At 34.5% G+C, this 19,613-nt stretch overlaps 2 protein-coding genes and 2 non-coding genes across 6 annotated transcripts; 2 read left to right on the top strand and 2 right to left on the bottom strand.

Moving 5' to 3' along the window:
- The first annotated feature begins 586 nt into the window (after positions 1-586).
- On the top strand, positions 587-9,520 carry LOC105830231. 2 transcript variants are annotated; one of them, XR_004963036.1, is made up of 9 exons: positions 587-1,140; positions 2,103-3,082; positions 3,236-3,398; positions 3,491-3,762; positions 3,839-4,056; positions 5,984-6,109; positions 8,550-8,641; positions 9,199-9,303; positions 9,430-9,520. XR_004963036.1 is itself a non-coding variant. In XM_036286020.1 (6 exons), exons 1-6 carry the CDS (start codon positions 785-787, stop codon positions 6,098-6,100), a joined length of 2,106 nt encoding a protein of 701 aa, XP_036141913.1. In that variant the 5' UTR covers positions 587-784; the 3' UTR covers positions 6,101-6,648. The 2 variants fall into 2 exon arrangements, 1 of the variants encoding a protein (XP_036141913.1); XM_036286020.1 differs by lacking the exons at positions 8,550-8,641; positions 9,199-9,303; positions 9,430-9,520 and having other exon boundaries at positions 5,984-6,648.
- Trnah-gug lies at positions 6,521-6,592 on the bottom strand. Its single transcript has one exon. It is a non-coding gene; the product is annotated as a tRNA-His (tRNA).
- Trnah-gug lies at positions 7,097-7,168 on the bottom strand. The gene has a single exon. It is a non-coding gene; the product is annotated as a tRNA-His (tRNA).
- A 62-nt stretch (positions 9,521-9,582) lies between the features above and the next one.
- Positions 9,583-17,269, top strand: LOC105839200 (phenoloxidase-activating factor 2). Of its 2 annotated transcripts, none has more exons than XM_012685343.3 (6): positions 9,583-9,673; positions 11,934-12,328; positions 14,102-14,398; positions 14,826-15,094; positions 15,275-15,438; positions 15,731-17,269. In XM_012685343.3, the coding sequence occupies exons 2-6, from the start codon at positions 11,961-11,963 to the stop codon at positions 15,932-15,934; spliced, it is 1,302 nt and encodes a 433-aa protein (XP_012540797.2). In that variant the 5' UTR covers positions 9,583-9,673; positions 11,934-11,960; the 3' UTR covers positions 15,935-17,269. The 2 variants fall into 2 exon arrangements, with proteins under 2 accessions (XP_012540797.2, XP_028049561.2); XM_028193760.2 differs by having other exon boundaries at positions 11,934-12,376.
- Positions 17,270-19,613: the final 2,344 nt, after the last annotated feature.

Below are 19,613 nucleotides of genomic sequence, written 5' to 3'. Positions count from 1 at the left end.
AAAATAATATCCCTTTTACTGTCTTCACCGTCAACGAATATAACTTTTATAATTATATTATAAATGTAATATGGATTTTTTAATTAAATTAAATTTCTATTTTCACTATTGAATATAACAATTGTATTATTTAAAGGTGCAGTTGACAAGTCTAAAATTCTATATAATTTCAACTTCCAAGGATATGAACACATTATTTTTGACATCGGCTTTTTACTCGCGGGTAAGTAGGTCATCCTTTGTATTTGATCAGTTGAACGGTCGTCCTTCACACGCATACGCATATTACAAAATTATATTATTTAAACGTAATATTTTCAATATTAATATTGCATTGTACTTTTAAATTTTTGTTTATTAATAAGTTGTTTTGTATTTGATTACTCGTTTTCTCGTTTTAATAATATAATAATTATGCAATTACAATTTATTAATTAGATAAGTATTTTTATATGTATATGTTTTAATTTTATATAATAATTATATATATTTTCTGTTATATGTGCAATAAATTTTTAAATCGATTATTAACTAAATATTTTTATTTTTTTATAAAAGTCTGTTTTCTTTATATTTTTAAGCACACACCGCGTTGGTGCATGAACACGTCGCTATTATATTTCGCCCTCGAAAATTAGTCTTTGTGACAAAAGGTAATATGCTATTAGCGTCATATCTGCACCTGGACATTCCCCGGGAAATACTAGTACATCCTGTATACATAAACGTGCGCTTATGTTAAAAAATCATTCAATAGCGTGCCACCGAATAGTAACGACACGTCATGTCGCGGTTCTATACACTCCTAGTGAACGTTGTCGTCGCAATGATAATCAGCGTCGCGATCACGTCAGAAAGGGTGAATCGCACTTCTTATCAGATCGAAAAACCGATTATGACCGGTCGAGTAAGTGATATAATCTCCCCTCGAAATCGGAATGTGGTACCATTTATCGGTTCGTCTGTACTTTTTCTGCATCTGTTCAAGTACAAGCCGCAAATTCAAATCAAATATCAAAAACTAGACACGATCAATCCTACTACCGCCGCTCCGGTAAGAGCTTGCATATGTGTACTTTTCTATCTGTGTGACAATAATCGGACAATCATCACTGATGGTTCCGGAATAATTGACTTACGGTAAGTTTCGTCAAATTTCGGTAATTAATTAATCGGTATTGTGCAGCTCAAAATCGATTAACTTTAATCAGCGATTCTTTTTATTGATATAAAATATTAATTATTTGATAAATTTATTATTTTAAAATGCTATCAGTTTAAACTTAATATTCGATTTTACCCTATTCCAGATTAGTATTTAATTGTTTAAGTAAATTAGTTACATAACATGTGTAGTATAAAACGTAATTCTTTATGTTAAAAGAAATATTTTCCTTCAGCAAAATCGAGTTCGATAATTAGTTTTTGCAGAAAAAGATTAAAGTTAATGAATGAGCATTCTTATCAATATAGCACAGGACCGGCGCGTTACTTCTTATTCATTTGTATTTAGTCTTTGACTTCTTTTTGTATCATTTGTAAAATATGAAAATTAATTTAATAAAATAATTACATAGTGTCACATTGACAAGAGCGCTTGTTAAATTTAATTTTTTCTCTTCTTAGCAAAACTACTTGTCAAACGCATTTTTGCAAAAAAAAATTGTTTCTTTTAGCACATGAAAAGTCATATACTTCGCATGTGATAATTTTGGAACACTATATGTGTGTGCAAAAAAATGATTGATATTTTTTTCATGAGTGTAAGAAATTATATATATATATATATATATATATATATATATATATATATATATAATTTAAAATTAAAGTATTACATAATACATCAAATAGACATTAAAACATAATAGGATAATATCAACTTAGACAAAACAATGAGATAGATATTGATAAAGATGATTACCAAATTATATGTCAAATAACATAAAAAGGATTAAAATGTGATATTTATGAACCACAAAAATACACAATAAGATTTTATAGGTTTTTTAAAATTCTATAATCTTTTGAGTATCGTAACATTGATGAAATCAACCTCTAGAGTGTTTATTAATATAAATAATTAAAATAATTGTGTGCAGTGCAGGAGGAAATACACAACAATGTACTGGGGACTTGGAGGTCTGCTGTTATCCGCCAAATGTTACAGTAACACCTACGACATTAACATTTCCAACTATACGTCCAACAACGCCTACAATAACATTTCCAACTATATTATCAACAATACCTTCGATAACATTTCCAACTCTACCGCCAACATCTCCAACTATTCCTCCAACTACTTCACCAACTACCTCTCCAACTATTCCTCCAACTACTTCACCAACTACCTCTCCAACTACTCCTCCAACTACGGCACCACCACTATTTCCGAACTGCATTTGCGTGGTGATATCGCAATGCGATCCTAATGGAATAGTCACCATCTCCGGCGAGGGTATAATAAATCCGCGGTATGGCCTGTGCCCCGGTAACCTGGTCTGCTGCAGGATTTTGGTGAATACCACGACGCAACCACCGACAATTCCTCCGACCACAATGACCACAGTACCGCCCACGGTCACCACTATAACACCTGGACAAGTGCAACTATGCTTCATATGTGGCAATAGCACTCTATGTTTAAACTGCACGCTAGTCATTTCGCTTGGCGGTGGTGGCATGATAGATCCCAGATTATCTCAGGTCTTATCAGAAGGAAATGTCTGCACGACGGGGAGCATACCATCCTGTCAGAGCGGATCGTCAGGCGCGCTAATTACGGACCTCGGCCCGCCGAAGAATTCGGGTACGTCACAGGAATGTTACTGCGTGAAGACCTGGCTGTGCTCTGAAGGAAACGTGATCAGTCCGGACGGTCTTGGCGTAATTGATTCGAGATTCACATTATGCTCGTCGGTGGACCAAGTCTGCTGTCGGCTCGCAGGGATTAATCGTCAAGGTCTTCGCAACGTCGGCACCTCCGTGTCTCCCAGAGATCTCGTCCCGTGGAACGAACCACTTAAACGCTCATCTATAGACACTGTTTGTGGTATACAGAACAATGGTTACGCGCCACGTAAGTATAAATCATTACACTCGTGTTAACGATGTAGCATGAAGTTTTGTCTAGGTGAAATATAAATTCAGGATAGTATTATCTAAATATCAGGCTACTATAGTCTGTATATACTGTTGCTTGAATGATGATGATGACAGCGATCGTTTACAGCGCAACCTTTTCCCTCTGACTCCGAGACAACCTATTTCGCTGAATTCCCATGGATGGTCGCGCTTCTTTTAAGATCCACGACCGACGGTCCTTATGTTTTCCAGTGCGGTGCTTCAGTAGTCAGTAACGGAGCAGTCCTCACTGCTGCCCATTGCGTTGTGAAGTACGTGTGGACAAAAGATACCAGAGAAACAATTTTTCTCGTAGTTTTATTGATTCTAATTGATTCACTTTTTTGTCCTAATTTTCCGATAGCCAAAAACCTGAAAATTTGGTTGCGCGCTTCGGACAGTGGAACCTAAAAAATATTACTCAACCATTACCTATTCAAGAAGTGAAAATCCTCGCAATAATCGTGCATCCGTCGTATTATAGCGGCGGGCTTTACCACGATGTAGCTGTCCTTATTTTAGCAAAACCAGTCACTTATAGCGCGAATGTCCTGCCGATTTGCCTTCCTGAACAAGGTACAGTCCTATTGACCGGCACCAGGTGCTACGGAATAGGATGGGGCAGCGATTCGTTTGGTGAGCCTTGAATTAAGCTTTCCGTTTATCATTTCTTTCGATTTATCAAAATTCATTCGCAATTATCGTTCGTTAGAATCGCAAGGACGCTATCATACTGAGCTTCGAAAAGTGAATCTTCCTATTGTCGATCGAGAGGTTTGTCAGACACGTTTACGAAGCACGAAATTGGGCCCGTACTTTGAACTGCATGGATCGTTTATTTGCGCCGGCGGCGAAGCAAATAGAGACACGTGCCGTGGCGACGGCGGTGGACCGTTGATTTGTCAAGCTACTACGGGTCAGTTCTCTCAGGTGAGTAAAAAAATATAATTTTTAAAAATTTATACACTAAAAAAAATTAGCAATGAGTATAGAAAATTAAATAAGATTCGATGTTTCTTCTTTAATTATTTTTAAAATGTTTTCTTTTTGCGTTTCTCTTTGTGTCGAATCGAATTAAATTGTTGATACATAACTTTTAATTTAATAACATAATTATTATTAGATTGAATATCTGTTAAGAAAATCGGTTTCATTACAAAAGAGAAATTGTGACCGTGTTGAATTGCCTGGCGACAGACACTTTTAAATAACTACGCGTTAGCTCACGCGTTGTTTACTTAAGAAATTTCGACGCATCTCTATCCTTTCGACTTGCACGTGCATGTTCGGCCATGAATAATTGCAACCGGCTGCGATTTTAAGACGTCGTCAACCGACTCGAAGCCCCCCCCCCCTTCGCCTAACCAAGGGCCGTCCCCACCTCAGCCGCCTAAGTTGTCTCGGCCCTTCTTGCTGTTTATTGGAAATTGCATGAAATACGTCAACTCTCTCGACATCTCCTTAACCAATCATCTACCGAAATAAAAGCGACGCAAGGAGAATCGAGTGGGGAAAATCTGTTACTATGGAAGAATCGTCAGTCTTTGTCCGTCGTTCGGATACCTCTCTCGAATTAAGTTGCTAATCTTGTCTTACGGCTACTTCTATCGAGCAAAGTCGAGTAGAGTCCGTGCGGCTACTTTCCAAATTCGGTTACGAATACGATAGAAATGGTAAACGAGTGCGATATGCGATAACGTCCCGAGCAGACTTATCTCCTTGTGCGATAGCAAGTGTATGCACATCTACGTCATCGAGCTTTTCATCACCCTTCACCACCCCGAGGACCTAACGACAACCGATCCAAGGGAAGAGGCGACTACCTGCTGCAGTCCTAAGAAGCGGCCCCCTGCCGTGCTGGGTCAAGGACCGTCGAAATCGAACAGCTGTGCCTCACGCTCGGCAACACAGGAAAGTCCCCCCTTTCTTTACAAATTTGGGTCACTCACGCCGAAGTGACAACTCACGAAATTTGCGTGAGACTACTCTGCGTTCGCGGATCTTAGTTAACCCGCGTCCTGAAGCACTCTTGAGAACGAATCGCTTCAGGACTGATCCGCTGAACATACCTCAATCACAAACGCTTGCGAGAGCAACGGGCTCGCGAGAGAGCGTAACATCAAACCTTTACAAACCTTTATAAAACGATCTCTTTACTTCTCGTTGAATACTACTTATTGTACGATTACGATTACGTCTCAACCAACATCCGGAAAGCGCGGCGTGCATATCGAGATTCCTCTATTCGAGCAATACAGATCGGATTCAAGTACCGGAATCGTCGCGGGAAATATTGCCAACTCTCGTCGATTGCTGTGCCACACCGATTCTCGCGTTTATTTCAAAGAAGGCTTAAATACATTTATTTATTTACAAAGCGACTGTGTTTCTTTCTCTTGTCTGTCGGGACCTTTTTTCTTTTCGTCTCTGCGTGGCTATCACTGCGCTAACAATATCAAATGTATAAATACTAACAAAAATAAATTTTTATATTGTAAGAAAAATAATATTGATGTATGGTATAAAGCCTTTTTAAATATGAATTTAGAAGTTCGTCAGTATATGTGATTTGTATTCGAGCCTCTTAGATTTAAAATTTTTGAATAATTCAAATCCGAATCCTATTTGATTCAAATCGATTCGTATTTGAATAATTTATATATCCTCCTTAAAAGCTTTGTGTTAAATGTTGTGTTAAACTTATTTTTTAAATGCTTACATGCCTATTTTATTTATCTATATATTTATAAGTTATATTAATGTATGTGCCATTAATTGAAACACGAATTGAATTAAATTGATGCGCAAGCATTTGTATATTAAACAAAAAATAAACTTGAATAAATTTTTATTTTAGGTTGGCATCGTATCGTGGGGTATTGGTTGTAAAGTATCTAATATACCTGCAGTGTATGCTAGCGTATCGCAACATCGTCAATGGATAGATCAACAGTTCGCAACTTATGGCGTATAATGATGTGTTGTACGTGGTTTAATGATATTTCTAATCAATTGTGATGTACCGTTTAAGTACGCTTACATCACATAACTTATAATAATTAGAACTTATAATAATAAAATGTGATGGCGATACTTTATTAACTTACATACTCGACGTTATTTATTTGAGTTCCTATAGATTGCATAAGTAATCTATATTTGTTTAAATCTTCTTTTATTTACAGCGAATAATATAATGCATATTATAAACGCATTCTACCGAGAACGAATATATTTATTTCAATTAGTATTGATAATTGTGTAACACATAAACCTTCCACGCTGGCAGCGCGCTAAGCGCAAAGAATGATATTACATTGTTTAAATAATATTAAACATGAATATTTAAAAAAAATACAAAAAAAAACTTCCACCGTGACAATGTTTCTCACATTGCCGTGACCAGGATTCGAACCTGGGTTACTACGGCCACAACGTAGGGTCCTAACCACTAGACGATCACGGCTACTGGAAGAATTAAGTAAAGCCTCGGAAATTAAGCACAATGTTTGCGTCGGTAAATAAAAAAATTATAAATAATTAAGTGGTTTAATTGAGAGAATTGTTATCAAATAATATAACAATGTCAAACAATATTCATAATAATTATATATAGCGAAGATAATTACAAAATTTTGCAAAAGTGAATATTTTTTAGGATATAATTGTTATAATATAAAATAATTATTTCTAAATATTTTTTAATATTTCTATGTCTCTCTACTACTATATATCATATATTCAACAAATTAAAACAATTTTGAAAATAGATAATTGATAGCTGTTTAAATCTGCACACACCCGTCCGAAAAATCAAATTATTTTAGATTTAAGCAACGTCAACAAATTATTTTTTTAAGTGGTATGTTTTGCTTTTCAAGTATATAATTTGATATGGTTATAGTTCTGAAGTTGATTTCATTATAAAATTAACAAAAAAAAGCTTCCACCGTGACAATGTTTTTCACATTGCCGTGACCAGGATTCGAACCTGGGTTACTACGGCCACAACGTAGGGTCCTAACCACTAGACGATCACGGCTATTGGAAGAACTGACTCCAGTAATGGAAAATTGAGCATAAGACTCTCGCTTCTGTCGATAATATTCTATGTAGTAATTAAATATATGCTGCGTTTAGTATGATTATATATAATGAATTGTATAACCTCTTAAATTATTGATATTAAAATAATAGAGAATAACGTAGAATTTTTAATTTTAAATAGGAATATTAATATTTTTTTGCATAATTTTGTTCTTTAGTAGTGTTATGTTTATTAATATTTATATATTTATATATAAATTGAAAAAAAGTATCTTTAATAATTATTATATTTTATATATTTATGTTGTCTTCTCTATTACAATTTTCCTGATTGTGAGTTCAAAGTCTTGGATGATAACATAATTATTATTCTCGATATTTATTCTCGTATAAAAGGCAGCACTTATCGCATCAAATACTAAACTTTACTTATCATATATAGTTATCATATAGTTTTATTTTATGTACTCTTTGAGAATTTAAATCTTTTTCAATCATATCTTTTACAAAATATTTTAAACCAGTCCACTTTTTGAACCGTGATCGTATTCGTTACTGCAAATAATACACAAATAATAAATCTCTTTTGCGAAAAAACTATGAGAGAGCAAAAGTGATTTTTTTTCGATTGCGCGTAACTAATGCCAAAGGTTGCGATTTCGTAAATACAATTTCTTATAAATCTTTTTAACTCATTGATATTTTTGCGAAGCGTTTGTCGAATTGATAAACAGTGTCATTTATATTTCTCGCGTTCAGCAAAATGAGAATGGTAAGTGGCACTTCCGATTAGATATAATGTCGAATGAAACGCCATTGCAACACCTGCGGACAATACCTGATGATATTATGCCTCACCTGAATCGCGTGCAATCAAACGGTAAAGCCCGACCGTACAATTTCTCTCTCTGTATGTCGACGTACGTCATTAATGACGATTAGATGACGCATATGATCGACTATGGCATCCCATTTTTAACATATTTTTCCCCTAATTAGACATTAGACAAATCGGGATAGACAGTTGTTGACGTCATACTTGTGTGCTAAAGAAAAATTAAAATAAATTCAATTTATTATTCAACAAATGTATCTATATCAATATTATTTGAAATAAGTCGTTCTATTGTTTTCTATTTCAATTAACTACTTTTCAGTCCTGCTTATTACCTCCCGTATTCCTATTAATTTTAAGGAAACTCAAACAAGTATCATGTGTTAATAAAAAAAAAGAATGATTTAAATGTCATTTTATATGAATTTAAATACTAATGCAAGTATAGACGTAATCGTACGTTTACTCCTGCAATTATCTTTATAACTTTTTATCTCACATTAAAATTCGCAAATTTATCACTGTTGTTTTTTTTTTGCAGCAAGACATGCGGAGAAGATTCGTACGAAACATCATAAATAAAACATCGACTTTATCATGCAGTCTACAGAATGATTTATCAAACGTTTATCCGTATGTATTTGACCTTAACACCGATAATTTGTGAATCCCAAACTTTTTATCAAACGCATTTACATAATCGCAATCGTTTAATAAAAAGTTTGGGGATTATCAAATGTTTAATTCGGATTGTATGCATATTGACGATTAACTAATTACTAGCAAAATTGTGATTTTTTTCTTCAACTTCAAAAAATACGTAATTAAATATAAAGATCATCCATTACTCAAATAATTTAAATTTATAATTGCAATTTTTATATCCCTCTTGTATAAAAAAATAAATAAGTCTTTTCGATTCGATTGGCTTGTTAATGGAATTGCTTACTTAGGATCATCAATTAAACAGAATTTTGACATCAAAAGATCGAAATTGATATTGAAGAATATATTATTCCACAGCGAATAAAATCAAAAGAAACCAAGAAAAGACTAATTTATTAGCATGTACATCCTTTAGACTCGCGTTGGTTTCGAATTATAGAAATTATAGTTGAATAAATTGTTATAATTTGTAAAGATTTCAAAAATTATTATATTCGATAAAATGTACACATCACATTTTTCAGAAAAATCTCTTTGTTTTTATCTTGTGTCGAAATGTTCCTTGCTGCCAAACAGATATTCGAAGGACTCACTTACTCATTATGGACTTAAGATCCGTTGGGAGAAAGGTAAATATACATATATATATATATATATATATATATTCTAAAGAATTTTTGCGTGTGTTCGTGCGTCACGAAAAAGGGGATTTACGCATCAAGGGAATACGTGAATTTCTCTACTGGAATTTCCAGGAAAACCACGTCGGACCTCAGGGTCAATGTGTGTAGGTGGGAATGCCGGTTCTCCAAGTCTCGGAGTAATAACGATATAGCAGAAGATAAGTGGGGAATTTATCCATGATAAACGTGCTTGGAGTAGGGATTCTGTGGACGGACAGAGGAAACCACGATTCTCCACTCTCAGACCCGAACTAATTGAACATCGCGGCTCCAAGTGGAAGGTGCTCGTTTGCTGTTTGTTGTGTGTTTCCTTCTGGTGAGTGCCACGTCAAATTTGATTATGATTTAAATAGATTTGCTTGAAAATTTCTTTAATAATCAGTGATTTGTCACTTTTTTGAGTGAGTGAAAAAGAGAGAGTAATCGGAAATCTGAATAATTAATACATGATTTTTTCCTTGGCGATCTAAATGTCAAGTTAAAAAATTTCATTATTCAAAAATAGCGGTGATATTGAATGTGTTTTCTGTGTTAGCATATCCAGAATATCGTATTTAACATATTGATTTATGTAATTATTATATAATTTTGACATAAAAAATTCTCGGCATTATTCCATAATGCTAACTATAGTTAATTCTTTTTCGTAATTTCTTGATATAAAATTTTGCAAACTCTGGATATAAATAGCATGAAGCTGATACCGGTTTAACCAAATATGTTGCTCGTACCGGTTTGTGGTCATTAGATGCCGAAAGGTCAGTAACAGATAATTTTATTAATAGGATAATTAAATAGGCATTACTATTAAAAATTATGATCCGAAACTATTATACAACGTGAACATTGCATTACCGTACAATTACAGTGTATCGGTTATAAAAAAAATGGAATTCACATGATAAGAAAACGTCGGATTCTTAGAATAAGCAATCTCTATACAAAACGTATTTATGCGCGTAAACAAAACAAGGAAAATATTTTCATGTGATGACGCATATCTCTATGCGCATCTTCATTGCGGAAGCTGATGGTGCTTGAAGATAATGTTAATTATTTGATGACATCAAATGTGTCTGGATAATTACATAGTCAAATTATTGTGAGTCATGTTTTTTAGGAAGAATTACGAGTGTTCCATTATTCAAAAGTGTCTTCTCTTTTTTATTTTACGTTAAATTACGAATTTGAAATAATTCTATTGTTGAATCTACAAATAAATGCCTTAAAAGTGAAGTAGTAAAATGTAATTCTTTAAATATTTTTTCTGAAATAAAACTTACATAATGTTTCATATGACACTAAGAGAAAAATGTTTGGTACTTATGACTATAATTGCATGATAAAATACATATAGTTGAAAGCTCCATTTTTATAGTTATTGTTGTTATAATGTTAGTAATAATAACTGTGTATTTATAGTTCTACAAACTCTTAAAAAATTTTACTATAAATTATGATATTATAATTTCAAATATTAATGTAATAAGATATCAAGATTTGGATGCCAAAAATAAATGAAACATTGCTATGCATAATTATGATAAATATAATATATGAATATATTTCATTAACATTTGTTTATTATTTATGTAGTAATAATAATTAATATTTACAATCTACACGGCAAAAATAACTACACATAATTGCAACCATTTTTTTCTCTCAGTGTACAGATGAAAAGATATTAATTTTAAAGTATCTAATGCGTGAAAACCGTTAGCATGCTGTCATTCATTATAGTTATAATTACAGAGACGAAAATTTTAATATCGCGATTTTGTCGGATATCTATATCAAAAGTTTGCATTTTTTTTTTTGTTTTGACCGAGCATCGAGTTTTTATAATTCGTTACGCTTATTATGAATTACTATGATTGTGGAACGATATATAATTTAATCTTGTATTCCGACAACTCGAGAGAATTCTAAGAAGTAAAAAAATTACACATATAATTTACCGAAACGTATTACAGAAATTATATGTATTATTATCCATATTTCTTTTTTCTTCTTTTATTAGATCTTTCCAAAATACAATTGCTTTCGTAATAAAATATTTTTACTCATAAAGACAAATTCGATTGCAGTGAGAAGGAGATCACAATACCAACAGCAAGCCTGTTGGTATTGTGTTAAAAATTTTTTCAGTAATATTTAAGATTATTTCCACACATAAATTTAATATACATTCTCTATTTCATTGACGCGTCACCTCTCACATCTACAAACACAAGTGTGTGTTTTTTATTCAATAATTCTTCTCGATGATAGCCGAGAGTTACCGAAGACTAAATTATCTCACGTTAGTAAATTAATGCTCGCACGAAAGACAATATGATTGAAGATCTTACGAGTTACTTAGTTTGCATTTATTTCCTTCGAGTTTTTAACTTGGAACGAGGCGTCATCGTTGCGTCATTACTATTTATACCGTTTTGAAAAAGAAGGTATCTCCTCTTTGTGTTTGCCATTGAGAGAAGTTTTTGCGAAGCCATCGTAAAATTGATTTCAGTATAAATGTTCCGCAATGTTCCGTTTCCAATACGTTACACCACTTTTCGTGTTTGCTTCAGACCACCCAAGAGTCCTTGGCGCAAACCATGTGGCGACTGGTTTCCGCGCTGACCTTGGTCGGCGTAACTCTGGTGACGGCATTGCCGCAACTCAAGCAGGAGCCTGGCAGCCTCGGCGCTCTCGTCGATGAGGTGTTCGGCACCCCTAAGACGAACTCTCAGACGACGACCCCTCAGTCGGTGCCTCAGATAGACGGTGATCTCGAGAAGCTCATCGGCGAAGTCTTCGGTAGCGGCGGCGGCGGCGGAAACGTCAGCACCACTACTCCCGGAAGTGTCATTCTCGGCACCCAGAATCAAACGCCCTCGAAACCTGACGACTGCGAATGCGTGCCTTATTACCAGTGCAAAGAAGGAAAAATCTTGGACAATGGAATCGGCATCATTGATATCAGGTCCGATTTTGGTGATAAGGAAAATAAGGATAACGCGACGTCCCCGAAGTGAGTTTATTGACCAAAGATCGTAGTCTCGCGACTGATTCTCATTGAATTTGGCGATGGATCACGGCATGCTGCAAAATTTTTTTGTTCACGACAGATGTGGATGATTAACCGCTCTCTTATGGTATCGTAAAAACGAGGTTGAAAAACTTTTAACCATTTTTGGTCTCAGTGCAGCTGCGGTATGCAACGATAACACTGTATTTTTTTTTATGCAAGGATCTCACATTGATTTCCTCGTTTCTGTCCAAATTGGTATTGGTATCCATGCACGATTTTATTTTTCATTACAAAGATATGCGTAAGTGATATAATCTCTCATTTAAATGTATACTTTTAGACTCTTAGAAAAAAGTATACTCACATATCCCTTTCAATTCATATAATTATTTTCTGTATATTTAAAAATATTTTTTTCTTAATAATTTCATTTTATTTCAATTTAAAAACGATATTTTTTGCACAAATTATTCTTATTACGTAAAGACACTTTTCATATAATAGTTCTTAGATAAAAGTGCAAACATTTTATTACAAAATTTTTTTTGGTAGATATGAGACTCTAGTATTATTTATCACTTCGTTTAAGTCTTTGTAATGTGTAAATAGTATAACGTCGGTTATGGTATGATAATTATAAGTAACTGTTTGAACTGTACATGTAATTTGGAAAGTAATTGTATTATAGAAAATATGGAAGAAAAGCGGAAGCATGATCGTCTCGGTATTGCTAAATTGGAACGCTTTATGTCTTTTTTGTCATGCAATGCCTAGCTGTCGACACAATATTGCATATTCATAAGTGATGTAATATAATAATTACGTAAACGTAATTAAATTCTGTATGGCGGTTTATTGAAAGTATTGTGTTAGAATATTCGAAAAGATGACGTTTTAATCGACAACACAATAGTAAAACATTTTGATCGTTGTAATTGAAGTTGCAGATCAAGTTGAAAAATTGAAAACATAATATAACTGAAACACTCGGAAACCTGTATATCAAAGTAAAATTACTCTGGAATTGAAAGTCGAACGCGATTAAACTTCCGCTAAAAGTACTCTCTGTGCATGACTGATACATACAATTGTATATATATTTATGTATAAATATGTTTGTCTTGCTAAGATTAGATTTGATTAATATTCTTTAGGTGATTAATATTCTTACTCTATATTTTCAATCTAGATGATTTATTATTTTTAGCATGCCGCCTCATTATTCTAGCCGCATGAGACTTTCTTTGGACAATAAAATTATTCTGGATTCGTCTACAAATAATATTTCATTCTTACTATAAGTACAATTTTGGATAATTAAACCTGATGGATAATTAAAGCAGAACGATTGTAGGAAATCATAATCTTTCTTGTAATGATTACTTATATTGTAATAATCATTTTATATCTAAATTTGTATTCCAATCACTTTTAACTGTAAAAGAATTTTAAATTGACGATTTCTGAATGCTAACAAATGAATTGCCGTTGTACATAAAATTCCACCAAAATTTGAAAAAAAAAAAAATTAACCAATTTAAAAAAATTGCAAACTACTAAATATATTTCTGTCATTAATATTTTTCAGATATTCTTTTTAAGTATTTTTTTCTATTAATATTTTCTTTATGTGAATACATTATGCAATCGCATGCATCTGTTTGCATTCTAAAATCAATTGAAATAAGCCTCATATTTTCATGATCATTGTCAAAAAATATTTAGAGCTCCTGGGCCTTGCGAGAACTACTTGGATGTTTGCTGCAAAGGACCGGATATACAGCCACCATCCACGCCTCCGCCGAACGGTAGGACCGGTTGTGGACAACGACATCCTCAAGGAGTTGGCTTCAGGATCACCGGCGACACCGATAACGAGGCCCAATTCGGCGAGTTTCCCTGGATGGTGGCTATTTTGAAGGAACAGACCATCGGCAATGATCAGAAATTGAATGTTTATCAATGCGGCGGAGCTCTTATCCACAGACAGGCTGTTCTTACTGCGGCACACTGCGTCAATGGGTCAGTAGGATAAGAGAAATATTATTTTTGCAAATTCTTCGATAACCTTATCTAATAAAATTGAAAACAACTGATATTTCACTATGTCAAATATGTGAATCTTGCTCATGCCACATTCAAACGTGGAAATAAACATTTTTTCACATTTAGAGAAAGGTCATCAATATTGACATAATACTCTGCCCTTGAATATACTTCTGAAACAAAAGTTGAAAAAATGAAACTTGGAACATAAAATATAAATCTATTGGATTTATATTTTTTCAATTATCTAAGCAGATCATATTTTTATACTTTTATAGTATCAATGTTTATATTTGAGAAATAAAGGGATGCTACCTTAAAAGGCCTAAGCCATTTGGTGATCTTCCTCTGTTGCCCACGCTCGTTATTTCGTTAATTTAATGATATACGTTTTGATCGACAGAAAGCAGCCACACGAGTTGAAAATTCGCGCGGGAGAATGGGATACGCAAACGAAGAACGAGATCTATCCGCATCAAGACCGCGAGGTCGAGAGAGTCGTGGTTCACGAAGGCTTCCATTCGGGTGCGCTCTACAACGATTACGCTATCCTGATCCTAAAGACCCCAGTCGATTTCGCGGAGAACGTTGACATTGCGTGTCTAGCGGAAATAAATGCGAACTTCGACGGATCGAGATGCTTCGCCAGTGGATGGGGAAAAGATGTATTTGGTGCGTCTTTCGTATGTTTGCAATGTGCAAGAAATCAATATCAAACGTAAACCTCAACAATGTTCAGTTCTCTAATTTAGTATATTATAGTTAATTCTCTGCAATGATCGATTGATAATAGATTAGATCAATCTGAATATACAACTAATAACGATTTCATTTGACGATCTTTAATTATAGGTAAAGAAGGACGTTATCAAGTGATCTTAAAGAGGGTGGAGCTACCTATGGTAAACCACAGAACGTGTCAGGACATTATGCGTACTACCAGGCTGGGAAGATACTTCGTTCTAGACAGAAGTTTTGTCTGCGCGGGTGGAGAACAAGGAAAAGATACCTGCAATGTAAATTTCAGGCTCCTTTTACAGAAATTAACTTTAAGCCTCCCCCCCAAAGATTCACTAAAATTCACATTTTATTTTCATGCTTCGGTACTTCGACAATTCAGAGCTAAAGAATTCTGAATAATCCACAATTTCCTTCTAAAAATCTAGAAATTTTCTCTAGAAAGAGGAGAGAAACTTGTCGGGGGGAAATTTCTTCTAAAATATTCCTTTCTTTGTATAAATTCCTGTTGAAATACTCCTCTACTTTGCGATTAGATAAAAGAATGACTTTTTAATCTTGTCGTTGCAGGGCGACGGTGGAAGTCCCCTGGTATGCCCGTTAAGGGAAGATCCGTCGAGATACGTTCAAGTTGGCATTGTAGCATGGGGACTTGGTTGTGGCGAGGGCGGCACTCCCGGCGTTTACGCTAACATAGCTCACGGTCGTCGGTGGATCGACGAACAAATGGCCTACTATAATCTGGACAACAGTGTCTATCAATATCCCAATTGATCGTTCGTATCCGACGTGACATTATGAACCACGCAAATTTCTTTTTAATTTTAGTAGAACATTTATCATCGATTGCGTTCATATATGAGTATTGCATTTTTTTTACATCAAATAAATCTACGCTGAGAACAAATGTGATATTTGGCAAGCTAATGAGACCCGCATTATTTTATATTCGTAATTTGAATTATGCTTTCGAAAGTGATTATGGATTTACATGTGATGAAAAAACGAATAGAAGTAATTGTCAATAAAAATCAATATATTGCATTTATATACGGCGAATAAACGAATAATTTTTTTAAAAAAGAGAAACAATTAAATTTATTTCTCAGTAAAAACCCTTGGTAAAACTTTAGAAGTGCGTTTCTCTAATTGATCTATTGATTTGGTAAATTGTAAAATGCAATGTTTCCTATTCTTTTATGAAGATAATCTTTAAATTCATATGCTTAATATGATAAAATTTATTCCATACTTGATAAAATTGATTTATGAAAAATATTTACATTATAATTTATTGAAATTTAATATTATTAAGAGATCAAAACTTTCTAATAGATTGGTAAATTGTAAAATGCAATGTTTCCTATTCTTTTATAAAGATGATCTTTAAATTCATATGCTTAATATGATAAAATTTATTCCATACTTGATAAAATTTATGAAAAACATTTACAATAATTTATTGAAATTTAATATTATTAAGAGATCGACACTTTCTAATAGATTGGTTGAGAAAGATAGATCAATCTCTGATAATCTTTTTCTGATAACTGCCATTTACTACATTTATATCTATTGAATCTCTATTTATATTCAGACATAGAGTTTCCAACAAAACTTCTCTTTTTAGATGACTATAAATTGAGATAATAAACATAATTCAAGGTATCATTATAAATCAAATCATATTTGTAGAATTTCACAATCGGATCTCGGATATGCAAGATTAATTAAAAACACAATTAAAGATATTATAATTCTGATGTTTAACAATAGACTAAACTTTAAGAGATTTTGTTTTCGTGATTAATAAATATTTTGAATTAATTGAGAAGATAAAATATTATATATAATATTAATATATAAATATTATGACAATAATCCTAATTTGTATCTACTGTTTAGTACATTTTTCACAAGCATAAAGCATTACTAAATGTAATAATATGTACATATGTTACCAGTTTATAATTAAAACTAATGACTATATTTTACAAACTTTTTTTGCACTTTTGCATTATCACATTCTACATATATCTTGCATAATCATCTTATATCATGTTATTTTCTTAAAAACGTCAATAAATAAAACATTGTTTCCGCAATAAATTTATCAAAAATTTGTTCTCTTACTAGTAAAAATAAATAATAAAACTGAGAGTAATGGATCTTGTACACAGAATGAAAGCATTTTTATCGGCAGCAGTTAGCAGCTAGCTTCTTTTTAGGCCATTAGCTTGGCGTCCTACTGTACATTGCATTTTGTGTGCAGTAAAACGCCAAACACGACAAATAACATTAGCTCGCTACCTGGAGAAAGAATAACAGAAGCGTAAACGAAATTTCTAAGAAACAAGTTAGGAAATTTCTAAAAAATTGGGACAGTGGAGCGTTAAAAGAAAAGAGAGTTTTAAACAATAAACACCAAGTTTTTTTGCTCCTTGAGCAGTTTTTACGCTTCTGTCACTTTTCCTTTGCACTCAACTTATATCATGAGGTTCAATCTCACCAGGAAACGATATGGCGTATTCCAATTTTCCATCAACAGGAAAACACGTTAGGCACTGGTAAAGCATTTTCTTTAGAATATATGTACGTGATGATGAATCGTGTAGCAATCGTGCTCCAATAAACTTCATATCATAAAAAATAGAGTCGCGAAATTGAGACTGATTGGCTGACTCGAGCACAAATGCCCGGAAAATTTCGATGTTGTGATGTATACCACCATGCATCACCAATGTAGCGGCAATTCATTCGGAAAACATTTGTGATTTTATCGAAAGAATGCGAGAAATACATACTCCGGCAATTTGTCCAAACAGTGCACGACTCCACAGAATAATTAGCGGTTTGATCTCGTCGCGATTTCACGTTTCGTCACACCAAATATTTGAAATGGCAAATATATAATTCTATTACCGTCAGAGAGGAACCTGAGAGCGTTCATCGCGTCGTTTTAAGGTGTTTTCATCCATCAGCGCCTCTATGTGCACAAAATATGCACATTGAACTATGTAGTCAAATATCTATGAATCCCGTAGGTAATGTGCATGACTTTTTTGGGGTCTTTTCTATACTATGTCCACGTTTATTTGGTTATTTCATGCTATACCCGTAAATTTTACGATTATATGCATTCATATTTTAAATCTGTTTTATGCAAATGTGCGTAATCGTGTTCTATAAATGTGCAATACCACATATACATGATATAAATTCAAATAATTGATTTGATAAAAATTTACTCACCGATTGCTGCCGCTGCTCCTGCTGATGCTGCTGCTGCTACTGCTATTCCTTTTCCAGAATACTGAGTTACTCCATGGATGCCGCTTTCTGCTCACATCATCCTGTTATTCTCGAACTGCACATTAACAACGATCGCCCGATACTTTATTCGGCACTCCCGATATTACGGATATTGTAGCACACATATCACACACGAGTAAACCGCGCGCGAGAATTTCACTTGGCGCGACCGTTACATTTGAAAAAATACGTGAAAAGTACGGCTCGTCTGATTGGCGGCGAATCAAACAAGAAAATATGGCGGAAAAGTGCCATGTAATGATGCGTGACGTCACGAAACGAAACCCGAAAAAAGCGCCAAGAATTGTTTGAATGCACATGTCGAGGCACACTGAACAGAAATAAAGCAATTCACTCCCCGAGTTTTGTATCTTTGTATGATTGCACGACAACTAATAAAGTTCAATTATTGACACGATCGACATTCTGCCGAACGGATTACGTACACTCCTCGAGCGAATACGCGCACACGAAAACTTTGCGAAAATGGCGTGACATCACACTCAACTTTGTGGAAACGCAGGCCGAGGAAAGCGGTGAGAAAACCGTTCGAATGAAAATTACGCGCCGAGATACAACGGAGACAAATTCGTTTCGAGAATTTCGTATACTCGCACGACTAGTAGCACCAGTAGCACTTCACTTCATTGGCACTCGCGATATTCTACGCGATATTCTATTCAACAAACACTTTGCTCGAACGCGCACGCGACACCTTACTCGAAATCGAAGGCACGCACGACGCCGCGCTTTACACATGAATACGACGTTTGCTAGCACAGCGGCACAACACCATACACAATTCACTGCACACAATTCGATTCTCAATACGCGAGACACGCAGAGACACGAACGGAAACGCACGGAGTCGACAGAGCGTCTAAGCGGCGCTGGGTGGCGTACGCGACTGGAGCGCGGAGCAACGGAGCAATATGGCGGCAGCGGCGCAGGCGCGGCGAGTCAACCGCCTAGCAACGCCGAGTGGCGCCGACTAGCGCCGAGTGCCGCCGAGTGTACCTACCAACGGTCACGTCCGCTGCTGCCGCCATGTTCCCTTACGCTCCAGCGTCGGTCGGACGCACTGTCGACTCCGTGCGTGCTCGCGTGTTGAGAATTCATTGTGCGCAGGTACGGTGCTGTA

Source organism: Monomorium pharaonis, chromosome 1, assembly GCF_013373865.1.
Source record: "Monomorium pharaonis isolate MP-MQ-018 chromosome 1, ASM1337386v2, whole genome shotgun sequence".
Lineage (NCBI taxonomy): Eukaryota > Metazoa > Arthropoda > Insecta > Hymenoptera > Formicidae > Monomorium > Monomorium pharaonis.
Note: the sequence above shows the minus strand (reverse complement) of the source record. Positions and strands in the feature narration are given on the sequence as shown.

What these genes read in the sequence shown, in the direction of transcription:
- LOC105839200 (XM_028193760.2), top strand. Translation starts at nt 11,961, where the DNA reads ATGTGGCGACTGGTTTCCGCGCTGACCTTGGTCGGCGTAACTCTGGTG. An exon ending in GCGGCACACTGCGTCAATGG is followed by an intron (nt 14,399 to 14,825) that starts GTCAGTAGGATA and finishes TTTGATCGACAG; the next exon opens with AAAGCAGCCACACGAGTTGA. An exon ending in AAGGAAAAGATACCTGCAAT is followed by an intron (nt 15,439 to 15,730) that starts GTAAATTTCAGG and finishes TTGTCGTTGCAG; the next exon opens with GGCGACGGTGGAAGTCCCCT.
- LOC105830231 (XM_036286020.1), top strand. Translation starts at nt 785, where the DNA reads ATGTCGCGGTTCTATACACTCCTAGTGAACGTTGTCGTCGCAATGATA. An exon ending in TCCGGAATAATTGACTTACG is followed by an intron (nt 1,141 to 2,102) that starts GTAAGTTTCGTC and finishes AATTGTGTGCAG; the next exon opens with TGCAGGAGGAAATACACAAC. An exon ending in ATGGGGCAGCGATTCGTTTG is followed by an intron (nt 3,763 to 3,838) that starts GTGAGCCTTGAA and finishes ATCGTTCGTTAG; the next exon opens with AATCGCAAGGACGCTATCAT.